At 38.5% G+C, this 27213-nt stretch overlaps 1 protein-coding gene across 1 annotated transcript; it reads right to left on the bottom strand.

Annotated features, from left to right (window-relative positions):
- Positions 1 to 2419: 2419 nt before the first annotated feature.
- SLC25A32 (solute carrier family 25 member 32) lies at positions 2420 to 27170 on the bottom strand. Its single transcript, XM_049853838.1, has 7 exons — positions 26682 to 27170; positions 9262 to 9412; positions 8689 to 8774; positions 7241 to 7401; positions 5573 to 5686; positions 5118 to 5263; positions 2420 to 4113 (listed from the first exon to the last, which is right to left on the bottom strand). Exons 1-7 carry the CDS (start codon positions 26833 to 26835, stop codon positions 3975 to 3977), a joined length of 951 nt encoding a protein of 316 aa, XP_049709795.1. The 5' UTR covers positions 26836 to 27170; the 3' UTR covers positions 2420 to 3974.
- Positions 27171 to 27213: the final 43 nt, after the last annotated feature.

The following is a 27213-nucleotide window of genomic DNA, read 5'->3' as shown; positions in this document are numbered from 1 at the left end:
TTAACATTGTAAAAATGTCTACTCTACCAAAAGCCATCTATAGATAAACAATGCAATTCCTATCCAAATTCCAATATTTTATACTCAGATGGAGAAATAAATCACCAACTTCATATGGAGGAGAAAGAGGCCCCAGATAAGTAAACCATTACTGAAAAAGAAGAACAAAGTGGGAGGCCCCACTCTACCTGATTTTAGGACCTCTTATACTGCCACGGTAGTCAAAACAGCCTGGTATTGGTACAAGAACAGATATATAGACCAATGGAACAGAATTGAGAACCCAGACATAAATCCATCCACATATGAGCAGCTAATATTTGACAAAGGCCCAAAGTCAGTTAAATGGGGAAAAGATAGTCTTTTTAACAAATGGTGCTGGCATAAACTGGATATCCATCTGCAAAAAAATAAACCAAGACCCATACCTCACACCATGCACAAAAACTAACTCAAAATGGATCAAAGGCCTAAATATAAAATCGAAAACAATAAAGATCATGGAAGAAAAAATAAGGACAATGCTAGGACCCATAATACATGGCATAAACAGTATACAAAACATTACTAACAATGCAGAAGAAAAACTAGATAACTGGGAGCTCCTAAAAATCAAACACCTATGCTCATCCAAAGACTTCACCAGGAGAGTAAAAAGATTACCTACAGACTGGGAAAAATTTTTAGCTATGACATTTCCGATCAGCGCCTGATCTCTAAAATCTACATGATATTGCAAAAACACAACTGCAAAAAGACAACCCAATTAAAAAATGGGCAAAAGATATGAACAGGCACGCCACTGAAGAAGACATTCAGGTAGCTAACAGATACATGAGGAAATGCTCACAATCATTAGCCATTAGAGAAATGCAAATCAAAACTACAATGAGATTCTATCTCACTCCAACAAGGCTGGCATTAATCCAAAAAACACAAAATAATAAATGTTGGAGAGGTTGTGGAGAGACTGGAACACTTATACACTGCTGGTGGGAATGTAAAATGGTACACCACTTTGGAAATCGATTTGGCGCTTCCTTAAAAAGCCAGAAATAGAACTACCACAGAAATAGCAATCTAACTCCTTGGAATACATCCTAGAGAAACAAGAGCTTTTACACGAACTGATATATGCACACCCATGTTCACTGCAACATTGTTTACAATAGCAACCAAGGTGCCCATCAACAGATGAATGGATAATAAATTATGGTATAGTCACACAATGGAATACCACACATTAAAAAAGAACACTGATGAACCCGTGAAACATTTCATGACATGGAGGAATCTGGGAGGCATTATGCTGAGTGAAATTAGTCAGTTGCAAAAGGAGCAATATTGTATATGACCACTATTATAAAAACTCTAGAAATAGATTGAACAGAGAAGAAAATATTCTTTGATGGTTACGAGAGAGGGGAGGGAGGGAGAGACAGAAGGGGGTTTCACTAATTAGTAGATAAGAACTACTTTAGGTGATGGGAAAGACAACACATAACACAGGAGAGGTCAGCACAACTGGAGAAAAGCAAAAGCAGTTTCCTGAATAAAGCAAACGTTTTAAGGGCCAGCATAGCAGGGGCAGGGGTTTGGGGACCATGGTTTCAGGGGACATCTAGGTGAATTGGCATAATAAAATCTATTATGAAAACATTCTGCATCCCACTTTGGAGGGTTGGCGTCTGGGGTCTTAAACGTTAGCACGCAGCCATCTAAGATGCATCAATTGGTCTTAACCCACCTGGAACAAAGGAGAATGAAGAATACCAAAGACACAAGGTAATAATGAGGCCAAGAGACAGAAAGGGCCACATAAACCAGAGACTACATTAGCCTGAGACCAGAAGAACTAGATGGTGCCCGGCTACAACCTATGACTGCCCTGACAGGGAACACAGCAGGAAACCCCTGAGGGAACAGGAAAGCAGTGGGATGCAGACCCAAAATTCTCGTAAAAAGACCAGACTTAATGGTCTGACTAAGACTGGAAGCACCCCGGTAGTCATGGTCCTCAGGCCTTCTGTTAGTCCAAGACAGGAACCATTCCCAAAGCCAACTCTTCACACAGGGATTGGACTGGACAATGGGATGGAAAATGATACTGGTGATGAATGAGTTTCTTGCATCAAGTAGACACATGAAACTGTTGGCGCCTCCTGTCTGGAGAGGAGATGAGAGGGCGGGGGCAGGGTCAGAAGCTGGGCGAATAGATACGAAAAGACAGAGTGGAGAGAAGGAGTGTGCTGTCTCATTAGGGGAAGAGCAATTAGGAGTAGATACCAAGGTGTATATAAATTTTTGTATGAGAGACTGGCTTGATTTGTTAAGTTTCACTTAAAGCACAATAAAAAAAAAGGACAGGAAAGAAAAAAAAAAGGATGTCAAGAGAGGCTCTGAAAGTTGCTCTTGAAAGCAGAGTAGCTAAAGTAAACGAAAGAAAAGATGAAGTGAAAGAGTTGAACAGGGCATTTCAAAGGGCAGCTTGAGAAGGCAAAGTAAAGTATTATAATGAAATGTGCAAAGACTTGGAGTTAGAAAACCAAAAGGGAATAACATGCTTGACATTTCTCCAGCCGAAAGAAGCAAAGAAAAAATTCAAGCTTTCAGTTGAAGGATTCTATGGGCAAAATATTGAATGATGCAGGAATCATCAAAAGAAGATAGAACGAATACACAGAGTCACTGTACCAAAAAGAGTTGGTGGACGTTCACGCATTTCAGGCGGTAGCATATGCCCCTATGCATAAGAGATTTTAGAAAAAACAGCTAGGTATTTATCATTTCATCTTTATTTTAAAAACAGTATCATTTTCAAAATATAAAAAATAGACCTATTTTCAAAGAACCATTGAAATATGGCTTTGAAAGCCACAATATTTTATTTACAACAAATAGTAGTGCAACAACATTCACGTTTATGATAAATAAAAATATAATTATTTTTCTGGCATTCTGGCAGGCCTTTATATTTTAGATATCTACAAAGACTCATAGAAGTTAAATCAATAATGGCCATTAATATAATCTGTATCTAAACCTGAATTTGAGTAACCAACACAGATTTACCATTTATTTGGGATCAGGACCCATATATCTTAAAGAGAGTATTTTTAAAAAGGAATATAGCCTCATTTCCATAGTTTGTCAACAAACATATCCCAAACATTCCGGCAGCTGTATAACAGGATCTATTAGCAACTCCAATCAGTGATTTATAGCCATACATGCTAAGGAAGGGCCAATAAAGCTGGATCCAAGGAGTTCAGATCTTAGATACTTAAAATACACTAAGTGCCTATGTCAAAACACATGAACTAGACCCAGGAATACATTTCAAATTATGCGAGACCCTCTGAAAACAAAAAAATTAGCGATGGAATGACAACAGATGTCAGATATTTTTTAAATTAAGAAATACTATAATTTGCCACATTTCGCTAGTTAGTACACTCAAATGAAATTAAAGCTAAAGCCCATTTCTTACCAAAATTTCCTGATTGTAAAAATGTCTGGATTTGGGCAACAACTTTCCCCCTAATTGTTAAAGCTTAATTTACCCTTGACACAGTTATCTTCTTACTATTGCACAGAGGTCAATTTTAAAGCCAATTCAGGCAAATGAGTTTAGAAAAAGAGGCAAATTCATCTAACCCATTTACTAAATGTTGCAAATCAACTTCTACTTGAACAATGAAATGGACGAATTTATGAAACTCTACGCCTGATGTCAGTTTTAACGTTGTGTTGATGGCACCAATTTTAGGAGGAGGTAGCCAAGCCCCATACACGCAGGAAGACAAAAAGCAGAAGACACTGTGAAAACTTAGCAGTTCTTCGACTTCTTCTACCAATTACAGACAACTTTCAATTTTGAACCATGTTGCTGTGCAGTATTCTTCTGAATTTTACATCTCAAACACAAAGGAAGATGTTACTGCCTTGGGCAGATATACTGGAATTATCCTCTTTTAGCTTACTTTGTTTTCTTTGAGGTCAAGTAAAAAATGTAAGACATTTTCATATACCACAAAGGTAATACAGCAGGCTGGAGTCACTCTAATCAAATTGGGGGCAATTCCCTTGTAAAATCCACCAATGCCTTCTTTCCTTTAGAGGGAAAAAGAGATAGATACATGCTTAGTTTCCTACATGGTTAGCCTGAAAATACAAATGTTTAACTGACACAGGGCATGGAGCAGTCAAACCTCACTATGATTTAAGACCATGTTTTCAAGATTGTGAAATAATGTAGTTTATGACCATTTGGAAGGGCTTACATTCTTTTTGTGCACTGATTGAGAAAGAGAAAGGACACCTCAAATCTGAACTTAGAAGTGCTTTAATGATAACTGTCATTCAAATGCCTTTAACACATTAAAAATCTCATACTAATGCATTAAAAATCCCATTACTATGAGATTTTTAATGCATGTAAATGCTCAACAACACTAAGTACAGCACACACAAAAAAAATACAATCTTATTTTTCCTTAATGCCTAGAATAAAGGATATGGCCTAAGAACCTGTCATTTGGGTTCTCAATAAATATTTTCTGAATTGAACTAAATTTAAACATTTTAAATACTCTGCTCTAGGCTTTTTACAATGAAAGGGAAATACGGGGATGTTTACTTCTAACATTAGAAACCCTGGTAGCGTAGTAGTTAAGTGCTATGGCTGCTAATCAAAAGGCTGGCAGTTTGAATCCACGAGGTGCTCCTTGGAAACTCTATGGGGCAGTTCTACCCTGTCCTATAGGGTCGCTGTGAGTCAGAATCAATTGAACGGCAATGATTTTTTTTTTCCTTTTTACTTATAACGGTCTAACTATCCCCATGTTAGATGCTGAAGAACAAACATCTCTTCCACACATGGAAACAAGTGTTCGCAAAAGTTATGATACCAGTAGCAAGTGTGGGCTCTTCTGAAATTTCTTAAACTGGTTTTTTTTTTTTTTAATTTTAAGGTCTAGTAAATGGGAAACCAGGGACCACCAATCATCTTTTCATCATAGCCCACCGGTCTTTGCTATAAAACAAGTACCAACTAGACAGTGTACAACATGTGAAGTCCCTTCTAAGACCAATCTGGATATACCCCATGCTCTCACCTCCACGTCCTTGTGATTACATCTAATACACCCTTGTAAAAAACGTGTTGATCCTGAAGACGAGCTCTCACGACTTGATATGGGTATGTTGCTGCTACGGCAAATATCTTGGACAATGCTGCAACAGATATATATTCTACTGTGCTCTAAAACGACAACACATGACGTTTCTGTTTTTCTTTAGAAATATAAAAGTCAAAATTATATAGGAAAACATTTAAGTGGATCTTTAAGTGAAAAATACTGTTCCCCTCCCCTTAACAATTAAGGGGTTCTATTTTTTATTTTTAACATTTGTGTATCATTAACCTGTAATATATTAAATTGTAAATTCAATTAGTAGCAGAGTCAGTACTTATAATCATAGCAATACTACCAAAATCATGCATGACAAAATCCCTACCTATAAAATGCCCATAAAAGTTAATGATACCGTTTTTCAAGAATCATCTTACCAACTGGGCTTCTGGTAGTCTATTGATATGCTGATTATACTTCAACTTCAATAATTCATATGCCATAAACTGAAGGGCACCATGTGATGTTCCAAATAGTCCAGGAACAAATCCCTAGAAGGGAACCATTTTTTAAAAAAACAAAAGCTAAACCATGTACTTCCAAAGAAATATTTTCTCTCCCTTCTTAGTGTAATACTTTAAGCAAATTCATTTATTGTTTAACTTTTGCATAAATCATTTCTGTATATGGAATTTTAAAAATGTATTCTTTTCTACTTTAAGGCTTGAATTTTCATGTCTTAGCCTTTCTTTAAACAGAATACATTAAAAAAAAAAAAAAAAAAACCCACACTAAAAGGTCAGGGAGCCCTGGTGGTACAGTGCTCAAAACCAAAAGGTCAGCAGTTCGAATCCACCAGCTGCTCCTTGGAAACCCTATGCAGCAGTTCTACTCTGTCCTATAGGGTTCTCTATGAGTCAAAATTGACTCAACGGCAACAAGTAAAAGTTCAGAAAAACTGAAATTTCTAACCTGAACCAGCTCTGGAATAGAAACCATGACTGAGTGTTTTAGATCTGTATTTGCTAACACTATAACAACTTTGAAAAAATTTTCAAGTATCTTCCATCTTTGGTTCCATTATCTAAAAAGTCAAAATGTTGGATTGGATGACCCATTCTAGGAAACCCACCTAGTATACTGAAAAGAAATGAGAACTCTGACTCAAGTGGTTCTCTTGTGCTCATTAATGTTTAAAACATCTTTCTACACTATCAAGAACTGGCACGTAGGTAGGAGATTAACTTCTGGAAAGTCAAGAAAGTAAAGGTAATGGTAATTCAATGGACCAATTATCAGTATTCTAAAAGAATGAGGCAAAAAATGATGAATGATATACTGAATGATGTGTTTCCAAAAGTTCTGCTCATAGGTCAGTAATCCCTAACACTAATCTTATAACACTAATGATTTCAAAAGCTATTACAAAATTTTTGAAAAACAAACTAAAATTTAATGTAACTAATTTTTATTTTAAACTACGTATGGGGGTAAACAGGAGGTAGGGATAGGAGTTGGAGAAGGGGGAAACAGGGAAAGAAAAAGAGTTATCAAATCAGAAAACAGATCTTACTGCTACTAGGAAGAAATTTCAAAAACACTCTGATAAGCAAGGGGATATTTTTGCTGTTTTTCTTTAATTCATGTAAGACCTGGTCAAAGGTATTCCATTCAGACAGATTAGAATTGTTAATTATACATTTGGTACACTGACCATGCGGTCAATAAAATCTCCTACGTTCCTGTTAGACCCACTCATCTCCTCTCCCCATTAAGTTATCCTAAGTTCCCAAGAGACCACAGCTTCCAGGGAGTCTCGAGAGTAGAGACTGAATGACCTGGTTGTGTGACCTAGTGAAAACGTCCTGAACATAGTTTTTCTCACACCCACCATTGTCATGATCATATACATATCTTATAGTAACGAGGATAACAACTTAAAGTACAATGTCAACATTGTAAACTAGATTTCAGTTTTTATTGTTTCTTACTTAGAATTTGACTTCTTTTTAGGACTGATTATAGGTCATTCATATCTCAGACAATAAAACCAATGGAAGTTACATTTTTCAGTCATTCAAAATATATCGATAATAAGTTATTACCTTATACAATCCACGCACACCTTCATACTTATGTATTTTCACAAGTGTATCAAACAATCCTTTATACTGTCGCTGTGGAGCGTTAGCCTCACTCTCATACTGTAACATAAGGCGAGTTTTTGCTACCCATAATGGGTTTGTAATGCAGAGGGTCATGGCTCCTAAAACCAGATTTAAATAAGATTACTCAGTGTACAGGCTCTTTCTCATTTCTGATCATCCAAATTAAGAAGAGTCCATTTATATAAAGAATGGGGTCACACAGGGGCTGTACCTGGAACACTGAGATATGGTCTCCAAGCCACGGTCTTAGATTTGCTGCTGCTATGGTTAGTTGCTGTTGAGGCAATTCCGATTTGTGGCGACCCCACAGGTGCAGAGTAGAACTGCTCCACAGGTTTCCAAAACTATGACTTTTTGGAAGCAGTTCGCCAGGCCTGTCTCCCAAGGCACCTCTGAGCAGATTTGAAATTACCAACCCTTCAGTTAGTAGTTCAGTGCTTAACTGTTTGTACTGCCCAGAGACTCCTCAGTCTTAAGGTAGACATAGTTTTTTTGTGATTGTAACAAGTTTCTCAAGTGATTGGTGGGAGGCAAATTAAGAGAGAGATGGAAATGTGGAATACTTTCCCTTTGAGGTGTGAGGATAGGTGTGTGTCCTAAACAATGTTAAACTGTTCTGAGAAGCAGGCTCTAAGGAGTCTTAGGAGTAGGAGATGCGTATAAACCAAAGGGATTTAAGATTTCGAGAAGACCAGGAATTCAGCATCTGCATACATACATTCATCACAATCTTCTTTAAATCCGTTCAAAGTAGCTATTACTCCTCAAAAATAAAGTAACTGTGTAATGTAATAAATAAGATTTTATATTCTCTATTATTTTTTTTATTATAGAAAGTTACAATTTTTTTTTAAATTGGCTAAATTTCTTGTTTTCTGAGTGTCCTAGAGGTGTAGTCATTTATTCAACAAATATTGATTGAGTCCTGTTGTGGACTCTGCAAGCAGTTTGGTATTCAAAAGGGAGTATAAAACCCAGGGAAGCAAGGTATCAAATTAGGAGTTCTAAAGACTTACGTGTCTTTGTGCTTTTCCCTCTGGATATTATACATGCATGAGGCAATCAAACAGGATACTAACTCATATAATTTTAAAACTGAAATTACACTTTAATTAAACACTCTTTTCAAATCATCTTAAACTATTAATGAGTTCATAACTTTGCTCAATTTTACCACCTTTTGTGATAAGTAAAACTCTTGAAATCTATCCAGAGTAATAAAGGGAAATATCTGCTTTCTAGGGAATTTCACATGGTAACTGAGTAGTACAGTTAGATGAGCATATTTAAACTCTGGTGTTCAAAGGAAAAAGGGAAAATAAAACCAAAGATGAAATAAAAATCAAGTCAAAAATTGACATTTTTTATTTCATACTTTGCCTTACCAGCTTCAGCAGCTGAAACAAGGTATTCTGTTGCCTCTAAGCGTTCAGCTTTTCCTTCTGTCTTGTATGATTTGATGGCATTATAACTAAAAATTTAAACACAGAAGTTTGATAAATATTTGAATAGGTTTCATAAAATGCTAAAGTCTGTTTGAAAGCACGTTAACAACAGTACCTGAAAATTAATACATAGTGCAACCACAAACAGAGACCTTTTTCAAGAATGGATTTCCTAAAAATGGTTTACTATAAGATTATAATATATCAATATTAAGCTTACAAAAGTAACCAGTTAAGCATTTCACCTTCCTGAATTCACTTCACTGAAGTGGCTTCTGTAAGGGGTATTTCTCCATCTCATCCGCTTTCTTCCTATTAAGAACTTTCATCCAGAACAAATGCCTGTGGTACCAGCTAATAGAGAATGAAACTAATAAACTATCTTGCTCTTTCTGACACTTCCAATTTCAGACAAATTAAATGAGTCATCTTGCTTTATCAACATGTAAAAATCACTAGAAAAAAAATTCACTTTTTCTTATTATTGTTAAAATTTTTTCCAAGATTACTCACAAGAAAAAGTAGAGTCCCCAAGATAAGCCTGCACCCCACACATTTGGGGTTACTCCTTGATAAAGTCCACGTAGTCCATCAAGTTTCCAAATAGTAGTCAAACAATGAAAAATTCCTTTATATTTTGGTCTCAATTCCAATCCATCACTCACTGCATTAAAGGACAAAGTTAGATGAGAACAAATTTCTAGCTCCAAGTCACATATAAACATAGATATCGTACAGTTACATAAAAAAGATAAATTCAGAAAAAAAAATTTTAGGTAGAAAAAATTATTATCTACGATTACTTAATATTTTTAAATTAATATTATTCATGTATTTTACATAAGTATTTGGAGACCGGGTGGTGCAGTGGTTAAGAGCTATGGCCGCAACCCAAAAGGTCAGCAGTTCAAATCCTCCAGCCACTCCTCGGAAACCCTACAGAGCAGTTTTACTCAGTCTGTCAGGGTCACTATGAGTGGGAATCGACCCGATGGCAATGGGTAACAGAAGAAATGTAAGTGTTTACTGAGGGCGTACAAAGCACTCAAATAATATTGAAGAAAGTGTTGGGGTCCCTTTTTTTTTTTTTTTTTGTATTTTATCATATGTTTGGTGAAAGCAGACACAACAAAACAGGGTCCCACTCAACAATTTCTATATACACCATTCAGTGACATTGATTATACTCATTTCATTGTATCAACGTTCTCATTATTTTCGTTGTAGTTGTTCCGTTCCCATTAACCTAGTCTCACTGCCCCCTAACCTTCTCATCTATCCTTTAGAGTAACTGTTGACCAACGGTGTATTCTTTATGGCCTAACCTGCTATTTTGCTAAAAGATGACTTGAAGGGAGTTTACAGTCAAGGTTTAAAGAGTTATCTGAGGGCAACAGACTCAAGGATTCCTCTAGACTCAATGGGTCTAGTAATTGCAGATTTGTTGAGAATTTGAAGTTCTGTTTCATATTTTTCTCTCTATCAGGATCCATCTGTTGTGGCCCTGATCAAAACGTCTGGTAGTGGTAGCAGTAGCCGGGCACCATCTAATTCCTCTGGTTCATATAGACAATTAGTCCTGTAGACTGATTCCGTCACTGAATCTTGGGTTTTCTTCTCTCTCTTTTGCTCCAGAGAATAACAGCAGTATCTTAAATGACCTCTCACAAGCTTTTAAGACTCCAGATTTACTCACCAAACTAGCATGTAGAACATAAACTCTATTAACTATATCATGCCAATTTACTGAGTTGTCCCACAAGACTATGACCTTAAGTCTTCAAACCAAGAAGACTAATGCTGTGAGGTGACTGGATATGTTTAAGAAGTATCAGTTTCTGTGACCCCTATTTGTTCTATACACACTATACGTACATATATATATATGTTGCTGCAAGATTATATGTAACATAGCATTTACCTAAACATCCTTTTTCTTGTGTACAACTTGGTGGCATCAGTTACCCTGGTCAAGCTGTGAATATGTCACCCACACGGATTCCCTCTTAAATAATCAAAAAGATTCTTAGGTAAATAGGTCTCATCACTTACTTTTCTTTTTTTTGTTATAGTTACCCAAAATTTCTGATTAAAACGCTCAAAAACATTATTAAAAAATAAACTAGAGGAGGCAGAGCCAAGATGTCAGAATAGCCAGATGCTTCCGGCAATCCCTCTTACAACAAAGGCCCGAAAAATCAAGTGAAATGATTATAACAAGCTAGAAGCCCTGAACATCAAAGACAAAGTCAGAAAACGGACTGAACGGCAGAAGCAGAGAGAGACGGTTCAGAAGTGAAGAAGAGTTGCCGGACCTGAGTCACTGGGAACCCTCAGGCACCATTCCCGGGAGCAGCTGTGGTGGGCTGGTAGTAACGTTCAGCCACAGTTTCCTTAGGGTGAAGCAGCCAGTCGCACCGCCTACTCACACCTCCAGAACTAGAGAAGAATGGGCGTTCTCAGCAAAAGCTAAGTACTTGCATGTATTTTACCATGCCCCTCGCCCCCAACCTGGCTTCAGAGGCTGTTGATTTCCCTGGGCCTGAGATAAGCCCTGTTGAGTGCCCTGTGCCAGCTCCCGGACTTGGAGAAGGAATAAATTCACAACGGGGGGAACAGATAATTTGCCAGCTCCATTACCCAGGGGAGCTCAGGACAGAAGTGGCTCCTGTCCAGGAATAAACGGTCCATCGACTTTGAATACCTTTCCCCCCTGCATGGACCTGTGTGGCCTATTTCAGGAGAACAGGCCCCTGCTGGCAGACTGCAACTGTTTCAGCTGTGCGGTGGAGAGGTGGGTGTCTGATATCTGACACTGCTTTGCCTATTAAACAAGGTCCTCAACTACCCACATCAGGGGCCTAAGGACTGGTGGCTCTACCCAGGCCACCCAGCCACCCGTGACAGTGGTCCAAGGATAACTAGTACCTCCCAGTCCTTACAACCAAAAGCACTGGGTGCCCATGGTCCCTCTGCAGAACCCACCCACCTGTATGGTCTAGGGAACAGGGATGCACTTTAATGAGAGACTTGGGGGATGGTTCTTAGCCCTCTGCCTTGATCAGAGTATGACCCCCTGCTGCAACCAGATGGTACCTACACCAAACACCCCTGCCCCTCTAAGACTGTAGGACAAAGCTTGTACCACACACTTGATGACCAGCTACCTGGACACCTGATGTGAATCCACACAAGAAAACTGAATGGATTCATAAACTCATATACCTGATAACAGTTCTAGCCATCTGGTGAAAGGATGTCAGAGTTCCAAAGACGAAAATAACCAGGCTAGCTCACTCAAGCAACCCATTTGGGTATATCAAAACAAAACAAAGCAAGAAACTAGGATACAGTAGGCAAACAAAATAAACTAATACAATAACGTATAGATGGCTCAGAGACAACAGTCACTATCAAATCACATAAAGAAACAGACCATGACTGCTACAACAAGCTCTCAAAACAGAGAATCAAAGGATCTTCTGAATGAAGGTGTATTCCTGGAATTACTGGATGCAGAATTCAAAAGATTAATATACAGAGCTCTTCAAGACATCAAGAAGGAGATAAGGCAATATGCAGAACGAGCCAAGGAACACACAGATAAAACAGTTGAAAAAATTAAAAAGATTATCCAAGAACATAATGAAAAATTTAATAAGCTGCAAGAATCCATAGAGAGACAGCAGTTAGAAATTCAGAATATTAACAATAAAATTACAGAATTAGACAACTCAATAGAAAGTCAGAGGAGCAGAGTTGAGCAAGTGGAAGGCAAGTAATGGTGAGCTTGCAGATAAAGCACTTGGCACCAATATATTTGAAGAAAAATCAGATAAAAAAATTTAACAAAGAAACCTTAAGAATCATGTGGGACTCTACCAAGAGAAATAACCTACGAGTGATTGCAGTGCCAGAACAGGGAGGGATAACAGAAAATACAGAGAGAATTGTTGAAGATTTGTTGGCAGAAAACTTCCCTGATATCGTGAAAGATGAGAAGATATCCATCCAAGATGCTCATCAAGCTCCACATAAGGTAGATTTTAAAAGAAAGTCACCAAGACTTATTATAACCAAACTTGCCAAAATCAAAGATAAAGAGAGAATTTTAAGAGTAGCCAGGGACAGACGAAAAGTCACCTACCAAGGAGAGTCAATAAGAATAAGCTCAGACTACTCAGCAGAAACCATGTAGGAAAGAAGGCAATGGGATGCCTTATATAAAGCACTGAAGGAAAAAACTTGCCAACCAAGAATCATATATCCAGCATAACTGTGTCTCGAATACGAAGGTGAAATTAGGACATTTCCAGAAAAACAGGAGTTTAGGGAATTTATAAAAACCAGACCAAAATGACAAGGAATACTAAAGGGAGTTCTTCGGTTAGAAAATCAATATCAGGTATCAACCCGAGACTAGAACACTGGACAGAGCAATCAGATGTCAACCCAGACAGGGAAATCACAAAAATAAATCAAGAGTAAAAAAAAAGCTCAAAACGGAAACAGTGATGTTACTATGTAAAAGAAGACAACATTAAAACCATAAAGAGGGATTCACAAATGTAGTCACAGACCTTTCACATGGAGAGGAAGACAAGGCAATATGAAGAAATGAAAGCTAGGTTTAAACTTAGAAAAATAGGGGTAAATATTAAGGAAACCACAAAGGAGACTAACTATCCTACTCATCAAAATAAAACACAAGTAAAAAATAGACTCAGCAGAAACAAAATCAACAACAAAGAAGAGGAAAAGACAATATATAAACTACTCAACATAAAAAATTAAGTAGGAAAAAGAAAACTGTCAACAACACAAAAAAGGACAACAAAACAACAGCACTAAACTCATACCTATTCATAATTACGTTGAATGTAAACGGACTAAATGCACCCATAAAGAGACAGAGAGTGGCAGAACGGATAAAAAAACACGATCCATCTATATACTGTCTACAAGAGACACACCTTAGACTTAGAGACACAAACAAACAAAAACTCAAAGAATGGAAGTAATATATCAAGCAAACAACAATAAAAAAAAGAGCAGGCGTGGCAATATTAATTTCTGGCAAAACAGACTTTAAAGATAAATCCACCACAAAGGATGAGAAAGGACACTATATCATGATTAAAGGGACAATATACCAGGAGGCTGTAGCCATATTAAATATTTATGCACCCAATGACAGGGCTACAAGATACACAAAACAAATTCTAACAGCATTGAAAAGCGAGAAGGCAGCTCCACAATTATAATAGGAGACTTCAAAACACCACTTTCGGTGAAGGACAGAACATCCAGAAAGGAGCTCAACAGAGACGTGGGAGATCTAAATGCCATAATCGACCAACTTGACCTCAGAGACATATACAGAATATTCCACCCAACAGCAGCCAAGTATACTTTCTTTTCCAAAGCACATGGAACATTTTCTAAAATAGCCTACATACCAAAATCAAACCAAACCCACTGCTGTTGTGTCGATTCCAATGCATAGCGACCCTATAGGACAGAGTAGAACTGCCCCATAGAGTTTCCAAGGAGCGCCTGGCAGATCTGAATTGCTCACCTCTTGGATGGCTGCCGTAGTACTTAACCACTACGCCACCAGGGTTTCCACAGCCGACATATAAGGTCATAAAGCAAGTCTCATCAGAATCCAAAACATCGAAATATTACAAAGCATCTTCTCTGACCATAAGGCCAAAAAGTAGAAATCAATAACAGAAAAAGCAGGGAAAAGAAATCAAACACTTGGAAACTGAACAATACCCTGTTCAGAAAAGACCGGGTTATAGAAGACATTAAGGATGGAATAAAAAAAATCATAGAATCCAATGAGAATGAATACACTTCCTATCAGAACCTTTGGGACACAGTAAAAGCAGTGCTCAGAGGTCAATTTATATCAATAAATGCACACATCCAAAAACATGAAAGGGCCAAAATCTAACAATTATCCCTACAACTTGAACAAACAGAAAGAGAGGAACAAAAGAAACCCTCAAGCATCAGAAGAAAGCAAATAATAAAAATTAGAGCAGAATTAAATGAAACAGAAAACAAAAACAATTGGAAGAATTAACAAGACCAAAAGCTGATTCCTTGAAAAAATTAACGAAATTGATAAATCATTGGCCAAACAAAATAAAAACAGGAGAGGAAGCAAATAAACCAAATAAGAAATGAGACGGGGAACATTACAACAAACCCAACTGAAATTAAAAGAATCATATCAGATTATTATGAAAAATTGTACTCTAACAAATTTGAAAACCTAGACTAAATGGATGAATTTCTGGAAACACACTACCTACCTAAACTAACACAAACAGAAGTACAACAACTAAATAGACCCATAACAAAAGAAGAGATTGAAAAGGTAATCAAAAAACTCCCAACAATAACAACAAAAAACCCTGGCCCAGATGGCTTCACTGCAGAGTTCTACCAAACTTTCAGAGAAGAGTTAATACCACTACTACTAAAGGTATTTCAGAGCACAGAAAAGGATGGAATACTCCCAAACTCATTCTATGAAGCCAGCATATCCCTGATACCAAAACCAGGTAAAGACACCACAAAAAAGGAAAATTACAGACCTATATCCCTCATGAACTTAGATGCAAAAATCCTCAACAAAATTCTAGCCAATAGAATTCAACAACATATCAAAAAAATCATTCACTATGACCAAGTGGGATTGATACTAAGTATACAGGGATGGTTCAACATTAGAAAAACAATTAAGGTAATCCATTGCATAAATAAAACAAAAGACAAGAATCACATGATTTTATCAATTGATGCAGAAAAGGCATTTGACAAAGTAAATACCCATCCATGATAAAAACTCTCAGCAAAATAGGAAGAGAAGGAAAATTCCTCAACATAATAAAGGCCATGTATACAAAGCCAACAGCCAACATCATCCTAAATGGAGAGAGTAAAAAAGCATTCCTCTTGAGACTGGGAACCAGAAAAGGATGCCCTTAATCACCACTCTTATTCAACATTGTGCTGGAGTTCCTAGCCAGGGCAATTAGGCTAGATAAAGAAATAAAGGGCATCCAGATTGGTAAAGAAGAAGTAAAAGTATCTCTATTTGCAGATAACATGATCTTATACACAGAAAATCCTAAAAGAATCCTCAAGAAAACTACTGAAACTAAAAAAAGAGTTCAGCAGAGTCTCAGGATACAAGACAAACATACAAAAATCAGTTGCATTCCTCTACACTAACAAAAAGAACATTGAAGAGGAAGTCACCGAATCAAAACGATTTACAGTAGCCCCCAGGAAGATAAAATACTTAAGAATAAATCTTACTGGAGATGTAAAAGACCTACACAAAGAAAACCACAAGACACTACTGCAAGAAACCAGAGGAGACCTAAATAAGTGGGAAAACATACATTGCTCATGGATAGGAAGACTAAACACTGTAAAAATGTCTATTCTACCAAAATCCATCTATAGAAACAATGCAATTCCGATCCAAATTCCAACGACATTTTTGAATGAGATGGAGAAACAAATCACTAACTTCGTATGGAAGGGAAAGAGGCCCCGGATAAGTAAAGCATTACTGCTAAAGAAGAACAAAGCGGGGGCCTCATTCTACCTGATTTTAGAACCTTTTATACCGCCACGGTAGTCAAAACAGCCTGGTATTGGTAGAAGAACAGATACACAGACCAATGGAACAGAATTGAGAATCCAGATATAAATCCACCCACATATGAGCAGCTGATATTTGACAAAGGCCCAAAGTCAGTTAAATGGGTAAAAGATAGTCTTTTTAACAAATGGTGCTGGTATAACTGGATATCTAACAACAAAAAAATGAAACATGACCCATACCTCACACCATGCACAAAAACTAACTCAAAATGGATCAAAGACCTAAATATAAAATCTAAAACCATAAAGATCATGGAAGAAAAAATAGGGAGAATGCTAGAAGCTGTAATATGTGGCACAAACGGTATGCAAAACATTACTAATAATGCAGAAGAGAAACCAGATAACTGGGAGCTCCTAAAAATCAAACACCTTTGCTCATCCAAAGACTTCACCAGAAATCAAAAGATTACCTACAGATTGGGAAAAAGTTTTTAGCTATGAGATTTCCAATCAGCATCTGATCTCTAAAATCTACATGATACTGCAAAAACTCAACTGCAAAAGGACAACCCAATTAAAAAATGGGCAAAGGATATGAACAGACGCTTCACTAAAGAAGACATTCAGGTAGCTAACAGATACATGGGGAAATGCTCAGGATCATTAGCCATTAGAGAAATGCAAATCAAAACTACAATGAGACTCTATCTCACTCCAACAAGGCTGGCATTAATCCAAAAAACACACAATAATAAATGTTGGAGAGGTTGCGGAGAGGTTGGAACACTTATAAGCTGCTGGTGGGAATGTAAAATGGTACAACCACTTTAGAAATTGATTTGGCACTTCCTTAAAAAGCTAGAAATAGAACTACCACACGATCCAGTAAACCCACTCCTTGGAATATATCCTAGAGAAATAGGAGCCTTTACACAAACAGATATATGCACACCCATGTTCACTGCTGTACTGTTTACAATAGCAAAAAGACAGAAGCAACCAAGGTGCCCATCAATGGATGAATGGATAAATTATGGTATATTCACACAATGGAATACTACACATCGATAAAGAACAGTGAGGAATCCGTGAAACGTTTCATAACATGGAAGAATCTGGGAGGCATTATCCTGAGTGAAATGAGTCAGTTGCAAAAGGACAAATATTGTATACGACCACTGTTATAAAAACTCGAGAAATAGTTTAAACAGAGAAGAAAATACTTTTTGATGGTTACGAGAGGGGGGACAGAGGGAGGGTGCGAGAGGGGTGTTCACTAATTAGATAGTAGATAAGAACTACTTTAGGTGATGGGAAAGACAACGCACAATACAGGTGAGGTTAGCACAACTGGACTAAACTAAAAGCAAAGAAGTTCCCTGAATAAACTGAATGCTTCGAAGGCCAGTGTACCAGGGGCAGGGTTCTGGGACCACGGTATCAGGGGACATCTAAGTCAATTGGCATAATAAAATCTATTAAGAAAACATTCTGCATCCCACTTTGGATAGTGGCGTCTGGGGTCTTAAACACTAGCAAGTGGCCATCTAAGATGCATCAATTGGTCTCAACCCATCTGGAGCAAAGGAGAATGAAGAATACCAAAGACACAAGGTAATTATGAGCCCAAGAGGCTCATAAGAGCCACATAAAGCAGAAACTACATTAGCCTGGGACCAGAAGAACTAGAAGGTGCCTGGCTACACCCAATGACTGTCCTGAGAGGGAACACAACAGAGAACCCTTGAGGGAGCAGGACAGCAGTGGGATGCAGATCCCAAATTCTCATAAAAAGACCAGACTTAATGGTCTGACTGAGACTAGAATGACCCTGAAGATCATGGTCCCCAGACCTTCTGTTAGCCTAAGACAGGAACCATACCCAAAGGCAACTCTTCAGACAGGGATTGGAGTGGACTATGGGATAGACAATGATACCGGTAAAGAATGAGCTTCTTGGATCAAGAAGACACATGAGACTATATTGGCATCTCTTGTCTAAAGGGGAGATGAGAGTGTAGAGGGGGTCAGAAGTTGGCCAAATGGACATGAAAAGAGACAGTGGAGGGAAGGAGCGTGCTGTCTTATTACAGGGAGAGTAATTAGGAGTACATAGCAAAGTGTTTATAAATTTTTGTATGAAAGTCTGACTTGATTTATAAACTTTCATTTAAAGCACAATAAGAATTAAAAAAATAGTAAGTAAATAAACTAGCTAGAAGCCTCAATTATAACAATAATGCTATCAAGTCCTGAGTAGTGCAGCAGGAAAGAAACAATGTGGATACAGTAAACTTGTTTTGGGCAAAATTCTCCACACACACCAAAATCAGAATTCATATACCTTTTTCTTATTCTCAAGAGCTCTAAATTAATAAAATATGATAGATTAAAACAAAAACAAATTTATATGACTTATAGTTTGTAGTTCTTAAATAATGGGAATTGAAATTTGTTTTCAAAGTTCGAAAAATATCACTTATTTAACTAAATAATTTTAAACTTCTATTTGGCAAAAGACCACAGACAAATAAGAAATTGCAAAAAAATATTATATATATATATATATACCAAATGGTTAACATATCTACTACAAGAAGCACCCACAAATCAATGAGAAAAAGACAAACAGGCCCAAAGAAAAATGGGCAAAGATATGAAGTCAATTCACAGAAAATACAAATAGCCAAGAGGCATTGAAAAGGTGCTCAGCCTCACAGATAAAATAATTGCAAAGTAAAAGAAGACAGCTCCCCCTGCCCTCAACCTTTTTTTTTTTTGCCTTCCAGATTGAAAACAATTGTAATGTTTGTCAACATCAATTGCTGGTGAGGGTGTATGGAAATACGTACTCTCTTGACCTTTTGGAGAACTATTTATAGCGGTTATCTATTTAAAACTTAAATGCGATTATCATTTGACTTACCAGTTCCATTTCTAAGAATATATTCTATAGAAATACTAGCCTAATTATACAAAGATGTGTATGGAAGGATGTTTACTGTAGTATTTTCTGTATACCAAAAGTAAAAGTAGTCTCAATATTCATCAATAGGGAAATGTTTAAATAAATCATGATACGCTGTAGTATGAACCACCGAATATATTTAAAAAGATTGAGGTTGGTAGAAAGATGTCTGACTATATTAAGAATAACATGGATATGACGAACTTACGTATTACAGTCAAGAGGCAAACAATCTGAAATTTCAAAGCAACGAATTTTATTTAAGGAATAGAGCTAACAGTTTGAACTGGGACAATGCAAAACAAAAGTAAATTTGCACGGGCTTCCAGGGTGGCAAGTTCAGCAGGGAGTTTATATAGTAAAATATCGGTCAAAAGGCAAGCAAATTTCCTATTGGTCCACATTAAAAAACATCCCAGGTAAAATCACATTTTAAAATAACTTGCTGCTACATTCTGATTGGTTGACATTTAAGTAATTACTGTGCAGGTAATTTCAACAATACGGTTTCTTGGAACATTTAGATTACATGATTTCAGAGAATAGTTTGAAATGAACAGTAAACAACAAGATGGAGTTTGGTCTACTCTCTGAGCCAGGAGCCTTCTAGAAGCAAAAGCTTGGAATTCTGGTATATTTGAGATACCCTTCCACATTAACAGTAGCTAACTGTAGGGAATGAGATTGGGAGGTAGGGGTTATAGGGAGAGAATAATAAAAAAAAATTCAACAATACAAAATAGAGGAAGTAAAAACCAAACAAAGATGACTTATTTTATATAAAAACAAAAGGAAATTAAAAAAAAAAATTTTATTTATTTCTGTTCTCTCATCCCAGAAATTTCCAGATCCTTTGTATCTCCAACTGACGCTGAAATGGAGCAACAGGATAAAAACCCAAACCAGACCCAGTGCCAGCGAGTTGATTCCGACTCATAGCGACCCTATAGGACAGAGAACTGCCCCATAGAGTTTCCAAGGAGTGCCTGGCGGATTCGAACTGCCGACCCTTTGGTTGGCAGCCGTAGCACTTAACCACTATGCCACCAGGGTTTCCGGAGTAACAGGATACCACTTAAAAAACCTTTTCATGTCATAAATACTGAACTAGCATACAATCATTAAAAATAGCTTTTTAATAAAAGCTATATATGTGTACTGTAGAAAATTTATAGAAAGGAATAAAGAAGAAAATAAAATCACTGACAACGCCACACTCAGAAATGACTGCCCTTACTTTGGTTTATTTCCTTTCTTTTATGACGGTAGATATACATCCAGTTCTTTATCTCTAGAGCTTTTTGCTGATTTTCGGATCCATACAGATATATATATATTTTTTTACTATGCAACTATCAAAATTGCAGCAGGATATTCCAATTACACATATCCAAAACTGAAGTAGTTGTTTTCCCCATCCTTGCTGAGGCTGCTCTTGCTCCAGTATCTCGTACAGCTCAATAAATCACACTACTATCTACACATGCTCAAGCCAGAAACCTGGGTACTACTCATGAATCCAGCTCTCTTCCCGCCCCCTTTTTATCAATTAATAAGTCTGTCTGATTCTGTTAGGACCCCTGATGGTACCGTGGTTAAAAGCTTGGCTGCTAACCAATAGGTTGGTGATTTGAACCCATCAGCGGCTCCTCAGGAGAAAGATGTGGCAGTCTGCTTCTGTAAAGATTATAGTCTTGGAAACCCCACTGGACCACTTCTACTCTGTCCTATAGGGTCTCTATGCATTGGAATTGACTTGATAGCAAAAGGTTTGGCTTTTGGTTTTGATTTTATACCATGAATCTCTCTTGGGCCTCTCCATGTCTCTCACTCTCCACTGTCATTACTTCAGGACAGTACCATTCCTCACCCAGCAACAGCATTGAAACTGGCCTTCTTGTCTCCAGTTTTGTGCTAAGCTCCTGGCCTTTCCACTCCACTCATTTATTACACTGCAGGTTGAGTAATCTAAAACACACATTTCAATAGGCCACTTTCCTTAAAACTATTCTACAGCCCATATGATAAAGAACACGTTCCATAATATGATATATATGACCATCCATCACTCACTCCTGCCAAGAACCCCAGTCTCTTCTCTATACTCTCCTGGCATTCAATGAGGCTGAGACAGAGCTTCAAACAGCTATGCATTAAGAATCCTGTTTTCTCCGCTTGGCTTCCCCCCCAAGAGTGATGCACTAAAAATCCTGTTTCTATTGCTGGGCTTCCTCTCCCTTAACTTTGCATTAAAATCCTGCTTTTGCTTTAAAGCTATATGTAAACTCCATTGCACCTATGACTGATTAAGTATGATTACGAATGTTGCTGACATAACATGCATGAACTTCCTACTTGTAAACCCCTAGGGGAGCAGTCTGGGGGACGGCAGCTCCCACTGACTCCTTTTCCTTGTGCAATGAAATAAAGGTGCCTTTCCTGTTCTTACACTTGTCTCTTGTTTATTGGCCAATACGAGTCATGCCAAGGAAAAACCTGGGGTTTCCACTCAGTAACAAGGCTGCCACATTGAATTTACTACACAGTGGCTGGCTCATTAAAGTTTACACTTTTAAACAATTGATAAAAATTGCTGGAATGTTCAACAACTTTCAGTTCTTATACTATGTCTGACCTTAAAGCTTTTGCACAGGTCATTCTGCCTGTCAAGAGCATTCTGTCTTCTCACACACACCTGCTTGTCCACACAGCCACACAGCTAACTTTGATTCCTCTTTCAGGTCTCGATTTAATAATCATTTTCTTTGAGGGTCCTTTTCTTAATCCCTAGATGAGGTCAAACTTCTCTGATTCCATCACATCCCATATCTTCCCTACTATAATAACCTACTCTTTATTGCAATTATTTGTGGGATTTTTGTTTGTTACATTATTCTGGCTTCCCCGTAGGGGGCTGCTCTGCTGTGAGGACAGAGACTAACACTCCTTCATTGCAATATTTCTAATCCATAGTGCCAGGATACTACATTATTCCTTGGGGTTTTCCTACAACTTGCTCATGCCTTTGTAAATATTCGTTTTATTAACCACCATCATGCCCGCCCCATACACCTCTTGTTGATTCTGACTCATAGTGACCCTACAGGACACAGCACAGGGTGTCCAAAGCTGTAGTCTTTATGAAAGGAGACTGCCGCCTCTTTCTCCTGTGGAATGGCTGACGGATTCAAACTGCTGACTGTTTGGTTAGCAGCCAGCGCTTAAACACTGAACCACCAGGGCTCCTTTCTCATGCCCCATAACTATCCTATTTTGAATGTGCTTTCTGTTTCTTACAGGGACCATGGAATTAAAAAAGATGCCAATGTATAGTCTAGGTTATATTTTTAAAAATTGGTACTTTGCTACACATAATTTTGTATACTCCTTTTTTTCCATAAGAATATATTGTGAGCATTCACCTCATAATTAAACAGACTCAAAATATGTTCTGTACAACTATTCTTATTAATCCTTATTAATAAGATTCTTATTAATAATAATTCTTGTTATGTCCTTGAATTAGCTATTAGCAGGGGAATTAATAAGGGTATAAATTTAAGGTTACAAATGCATACTGAAACTGAGCTCCAGATACAGTCCCATTAGCCACATGTAAGCATACTCAGTTGTCAGGGACTGAATTATGTCCCCCCAAAAATGTGTGTATCAACTTGCTTAGGCCATGATTCCCAGCATTCTGTGGTTGTCCTCCATTTTGTGATTATAATTTTATGTTAAAAAGGACTAGGGTGGGATTTTAACACCATCCTTACCCAGCTCACACCCCTGATCCAATGTAAAGGGAGTTTCCCTGGGGTGTGGCCTGCATCACCTTTTATCTCTCAAGAGATAAAAAGGGAAGCAAGCAGAGAGTTGGGGACCTCATACAACCAAGAAGGCAGCACCAGGAGCAAAGCGCGTCCTTTGGACCTGGGGTCCCTGTGCCTGAGAAGCTCCTCGACCAGGGGCAGATTGAGGACAAGGGCATTCTTCCAGAGCAACAGGGAGAGAAAGCCTCCCCTGGAGCTCAGGCCTTGAATTTGGACTTTCAGCCTACTTTACTGTGAGAAAATAAATTTGTTTGTTAAAGCCATCCACTTGTAGTATTTCTGTTATGGCAGCACTAGATGACTAAGACATCAGTTCACTGTCCTTACTTTCACTGCCAATACTTTACTGCATATAATGGAGCATGGGAGAGAAAAACCACTGACTGGCAAAGGGGAAGAAGTCAATTTCTTTAATCATTGACCTGACAGTGTTATACCATCAAATGAGATTAAAGTACACTAGGGTTTGATATCTAACTTCGCTAATTAGCTATATGGTCTAAACCCTTCTGAGCTTCAGCATCCTCATTTATAAAACGGGGATTAATATCTCACAGTAAAAGCAGGTAGGTATACACTTGTTTCTCTGTCCACTGTTCATCAAAAGTCATACACATCTTTAACAAGCAGAATATTAAGCTTTTGGGTTATTTTAGCAAATAATCATTTTTATTCCCCCTTTTTTGGGCTCTCTCATCACTCCTGATGATTTAAAATTACATTTTAAAGTCAGAAAGGGTCTCGGCAGTCATCTAATTCAACTTTCCCACCCAACAGAAGGGTATCTTCTAACTTCTGTCACCCAGTCTCTGTCTGAAGCACTTCCTGTCATCACAAAGCAGCTGTTTCAGTTCTGAGCACCACAACTTTGCCAGGCCAAAATCTGCTTCCCTGGAATTTCCACCTAACCTAAGACTGCCTTTTGGATCCACTCACAATGAGGCAGCTCCCTGTCCCACATGGCAGTTCTCTGAATATCTTAAGGTTTTTGTTTTTCCCCTTTAAGTTAAACTAGTGTCTCCGATCATTTTCTCCCATGAAATGAGCTCTAATCTTTCTAATGCCATGGATGCCTTCTTCTGAATGAGTTCCAATTTGCACCTGAACTCAATGAAAAACTCCAGGTTTAGCTTAGTGGTACATTCAGGACTAACAACTCCGGTCACTAGGTATTACAATTTTATCAAAAGGGCTTAATTATATGAAAGCATAAAAACTACAGTAGGTCATTTCAATATTGATGCTGATAACCAATCAACTATTTTGATCTCAGTTACTCATCTTCCTGTATTTTCCTTTTTTCTATCACCATTCATAGTCACACTGTGGGCTTTATTACTACAAAGCTCTGCTTTGACTCCTACTACAAAGCTCTGCTTCGATTCTTTAATTTAGTCCTCTCGTTCAGTCTCAATCTCTTACCTGTCACCTAAGCCCTACTCATTTCCTAATGCTCTCCCCATTTCATCAAGATTACCAGTCTTCTCAGGCACCAAGAATTCTTTCTTCAGGTATGGTCTGCTTCTTAGCACTACCTTAAACTCACAGGGTTAACCATCCTATTCCTCAATGATCATCTCAACTGTCACCTCCTCTGCTCCTAGGATATAAAACACTGCTGGAGAGAGACACGTACTCATACATGCCTGCACCTGCAGCCAAGTCTAAAATTCTTTTCTTCATGTTCAGTGGTATACCAGGGGTTCCTAGAGGTAGTATGGTCAGTGATTAAGTGCCAGAGAATTCTACAGTTAGATTGTCTCCTGGGTTAAAATCTCAGATTCATCTTTTACAAACTTGTGACTCAGGTAAGTTAGCTAACTTCTGTTATCCTCATCTGTACAATGGGGATAATGAATTCACAAGATTATTGAGAGCAGTAAATGAGATAATACAGGTAAAGCTCTTAGTTCGTTCTCTAGCTCCTAATAACGTTCAACGAATGTTCCCAAAACCACTGCCAATTCCAACTCATAGCAACCCTGTAGGATGGAGCAGAACTGCCCCATAGGGTTTCCGAGGCCTGTAAATCTTTATGGAAGCCTACTGCCACATTTTTCTCCTGTGAAGCAGATGGTAGGTTTGAACTGCTGAACTTTTGGTTAGCAGCCTAGTGCTTAACCACTGCGCCACCAGAATGTTACTCATCATAATTATTATCTGGGCATGCACTATAAACTCCATGGAAGTATATGACTTTGGGGAGGATTTTTTCTAGGAAGACACTAATTTTAGCTGATTTTCCTTTATAGAAAGCTTCTTGCCTCCTCTCCAGCTACCAAAATGCTAGTCCTTTTAATGGGGGAACTTCAAGATCTAATCTTCTATAGAATGCTTACAGATAAATATGACCATCAACAATCTATAATTTTCTTGATAGTCTACTATCCTAGTATTTTGATATTTGGATTTATTCCACTCTGCCCTTGATTTCATTTTACCTAGCATTATCTGTTTTATGTGACCAACTTTCAAGCCTGCGATTAGACTATAAGCTCCTTAAGAGCAAGAACTTCATTAGGTATTTGTGTGTCCCATACAGCAGTCCACAAATACTAACAGTACTTATCCGGTAAATTGAATTATGTAACTCTTCATGATGAACCACTGCTGCAGGTCTAATTCTCAAGGCAGAACTTAATTTGTATTAAGAATACTAGAAATTAGTTTCCAAACAAAGTTATAAAGATCATCCATGAAACTATCTTTTCCAGAATTTATGGTTGGGTTTTTTTAACTTCTAAAATGCTGTTAACTTCAATATACTTACCTCAATTAACTCAATAAGTTAAAAAAAAAAAAAGGAAACCCACAGTATTTGGATCCCGGCTACCAATTCCATCACAGCAACTTGTACCATATTATAAACGCTAAAAAAAAACCAATCAACCTTCAAGAAAATTCCATCCTAAACCTACTCCCAACAACCCGCTGAGAGTTATGCTCCACCCCTAAGTGTCTGCATTTTCCTTTCAGCAGAGCTGCCGAACACGTGTTTCAAAGTACCTCCACGGTGTGGGGTGGTGGCTAAGCCCTTAAATGTGACAATCCTTTCTTTACATCAAGCTTTGAGTCTCACATTCTACACAATGAGGATTCTTCTCAGAGTTTTCTACTCACACTTCATATCTTGGGGGGGGGTGGTGGTGGAAGAGACAGCAGCCACACACCTTTACCTCCTCCTCAAATCTAGTTCTAGGTGAGAGAGAGCAAAAGCATCTTCTCCAACGCTCTCCTCCTCACAGTACGGAAAATGCAGAACAGACCAAGGCATTCTTTTGAGTGTTTACCAATTGGTTCAGATGATGGTGCAGTCAGAGACCTCTCCCACTTCCCCAATCCCCGCCTTGTCCGCCGTCCAGCAAGGACAACGCAGTCAGGGACTCCGAGTCCGAAAGATGAGAAGAAATGAATCGCTGGAGCTAAGAGTCGGGGGCAATCCAGGAATGGGGGATGACAGCGAGGGGAAGGAGCCCGGGGTCTAAGCAGGTTCTTACCTGCGAAACGTATTTTCACGAGGTCTAGGGGATGCAGCGCGAGATTGGACAGCACCCCACCGCTCACGCCCGCCACCAGGTTCTCGTATCGGACATGGCGGAATATCGTGCTCCACGCCGAGGACCCAGTCGCCGACTGGCCCTGGCCCGTCATAGGCTCTGGACCCGCTGACACCAGGGCGCCCGGGGCCGCGGACGTGGGACGATACGCAGTGGCTGCCACCGTGGCGACGGTAGCTGCCAGGAGCAGAAACCGAGGGGTGCGAGCCCAGTTCCGTGACTGGCACGTGGTCTCCGACGCCGGGACGCGAGAGTAAAGCCCCGAGACCCGGATGCAGATGGGGCATTAGGAGACGCAGCTGCACGTGACGCTGGCGGAGAACGCAAGGGAGGCGGGACGCCTGCCTCCGCCTAGACCCCGTCCCACCTCACCGCCGGAGGCTGCAAGCCCCGGGTAAAGATCGTGGGTGAGAGCAAACAGCTGAAGGACCGCCCACTGCTAACCTTTGCCCGCGAAACTACGGAGCGCCTC

This window comes from Elephas maximus, chromosome 15, assembly GCF_024166365.1.
Source record: "Elephas maximus indicus isolate mEleMax1 chromosome 15, mEleMax1 primary haplotype, whole genome shotgun sequence".
Classification (NCBI taxonomy): Eukaryota; Metazoa; Chordata; class Mammalia; order Proboscidea; family Elephantidae; genus Elephas; species Elephas maximus.
Note: the sequence above shows the minus strand (reverse complement) of the source record. Positions and strands in the feature narration are given on the sequence as shown.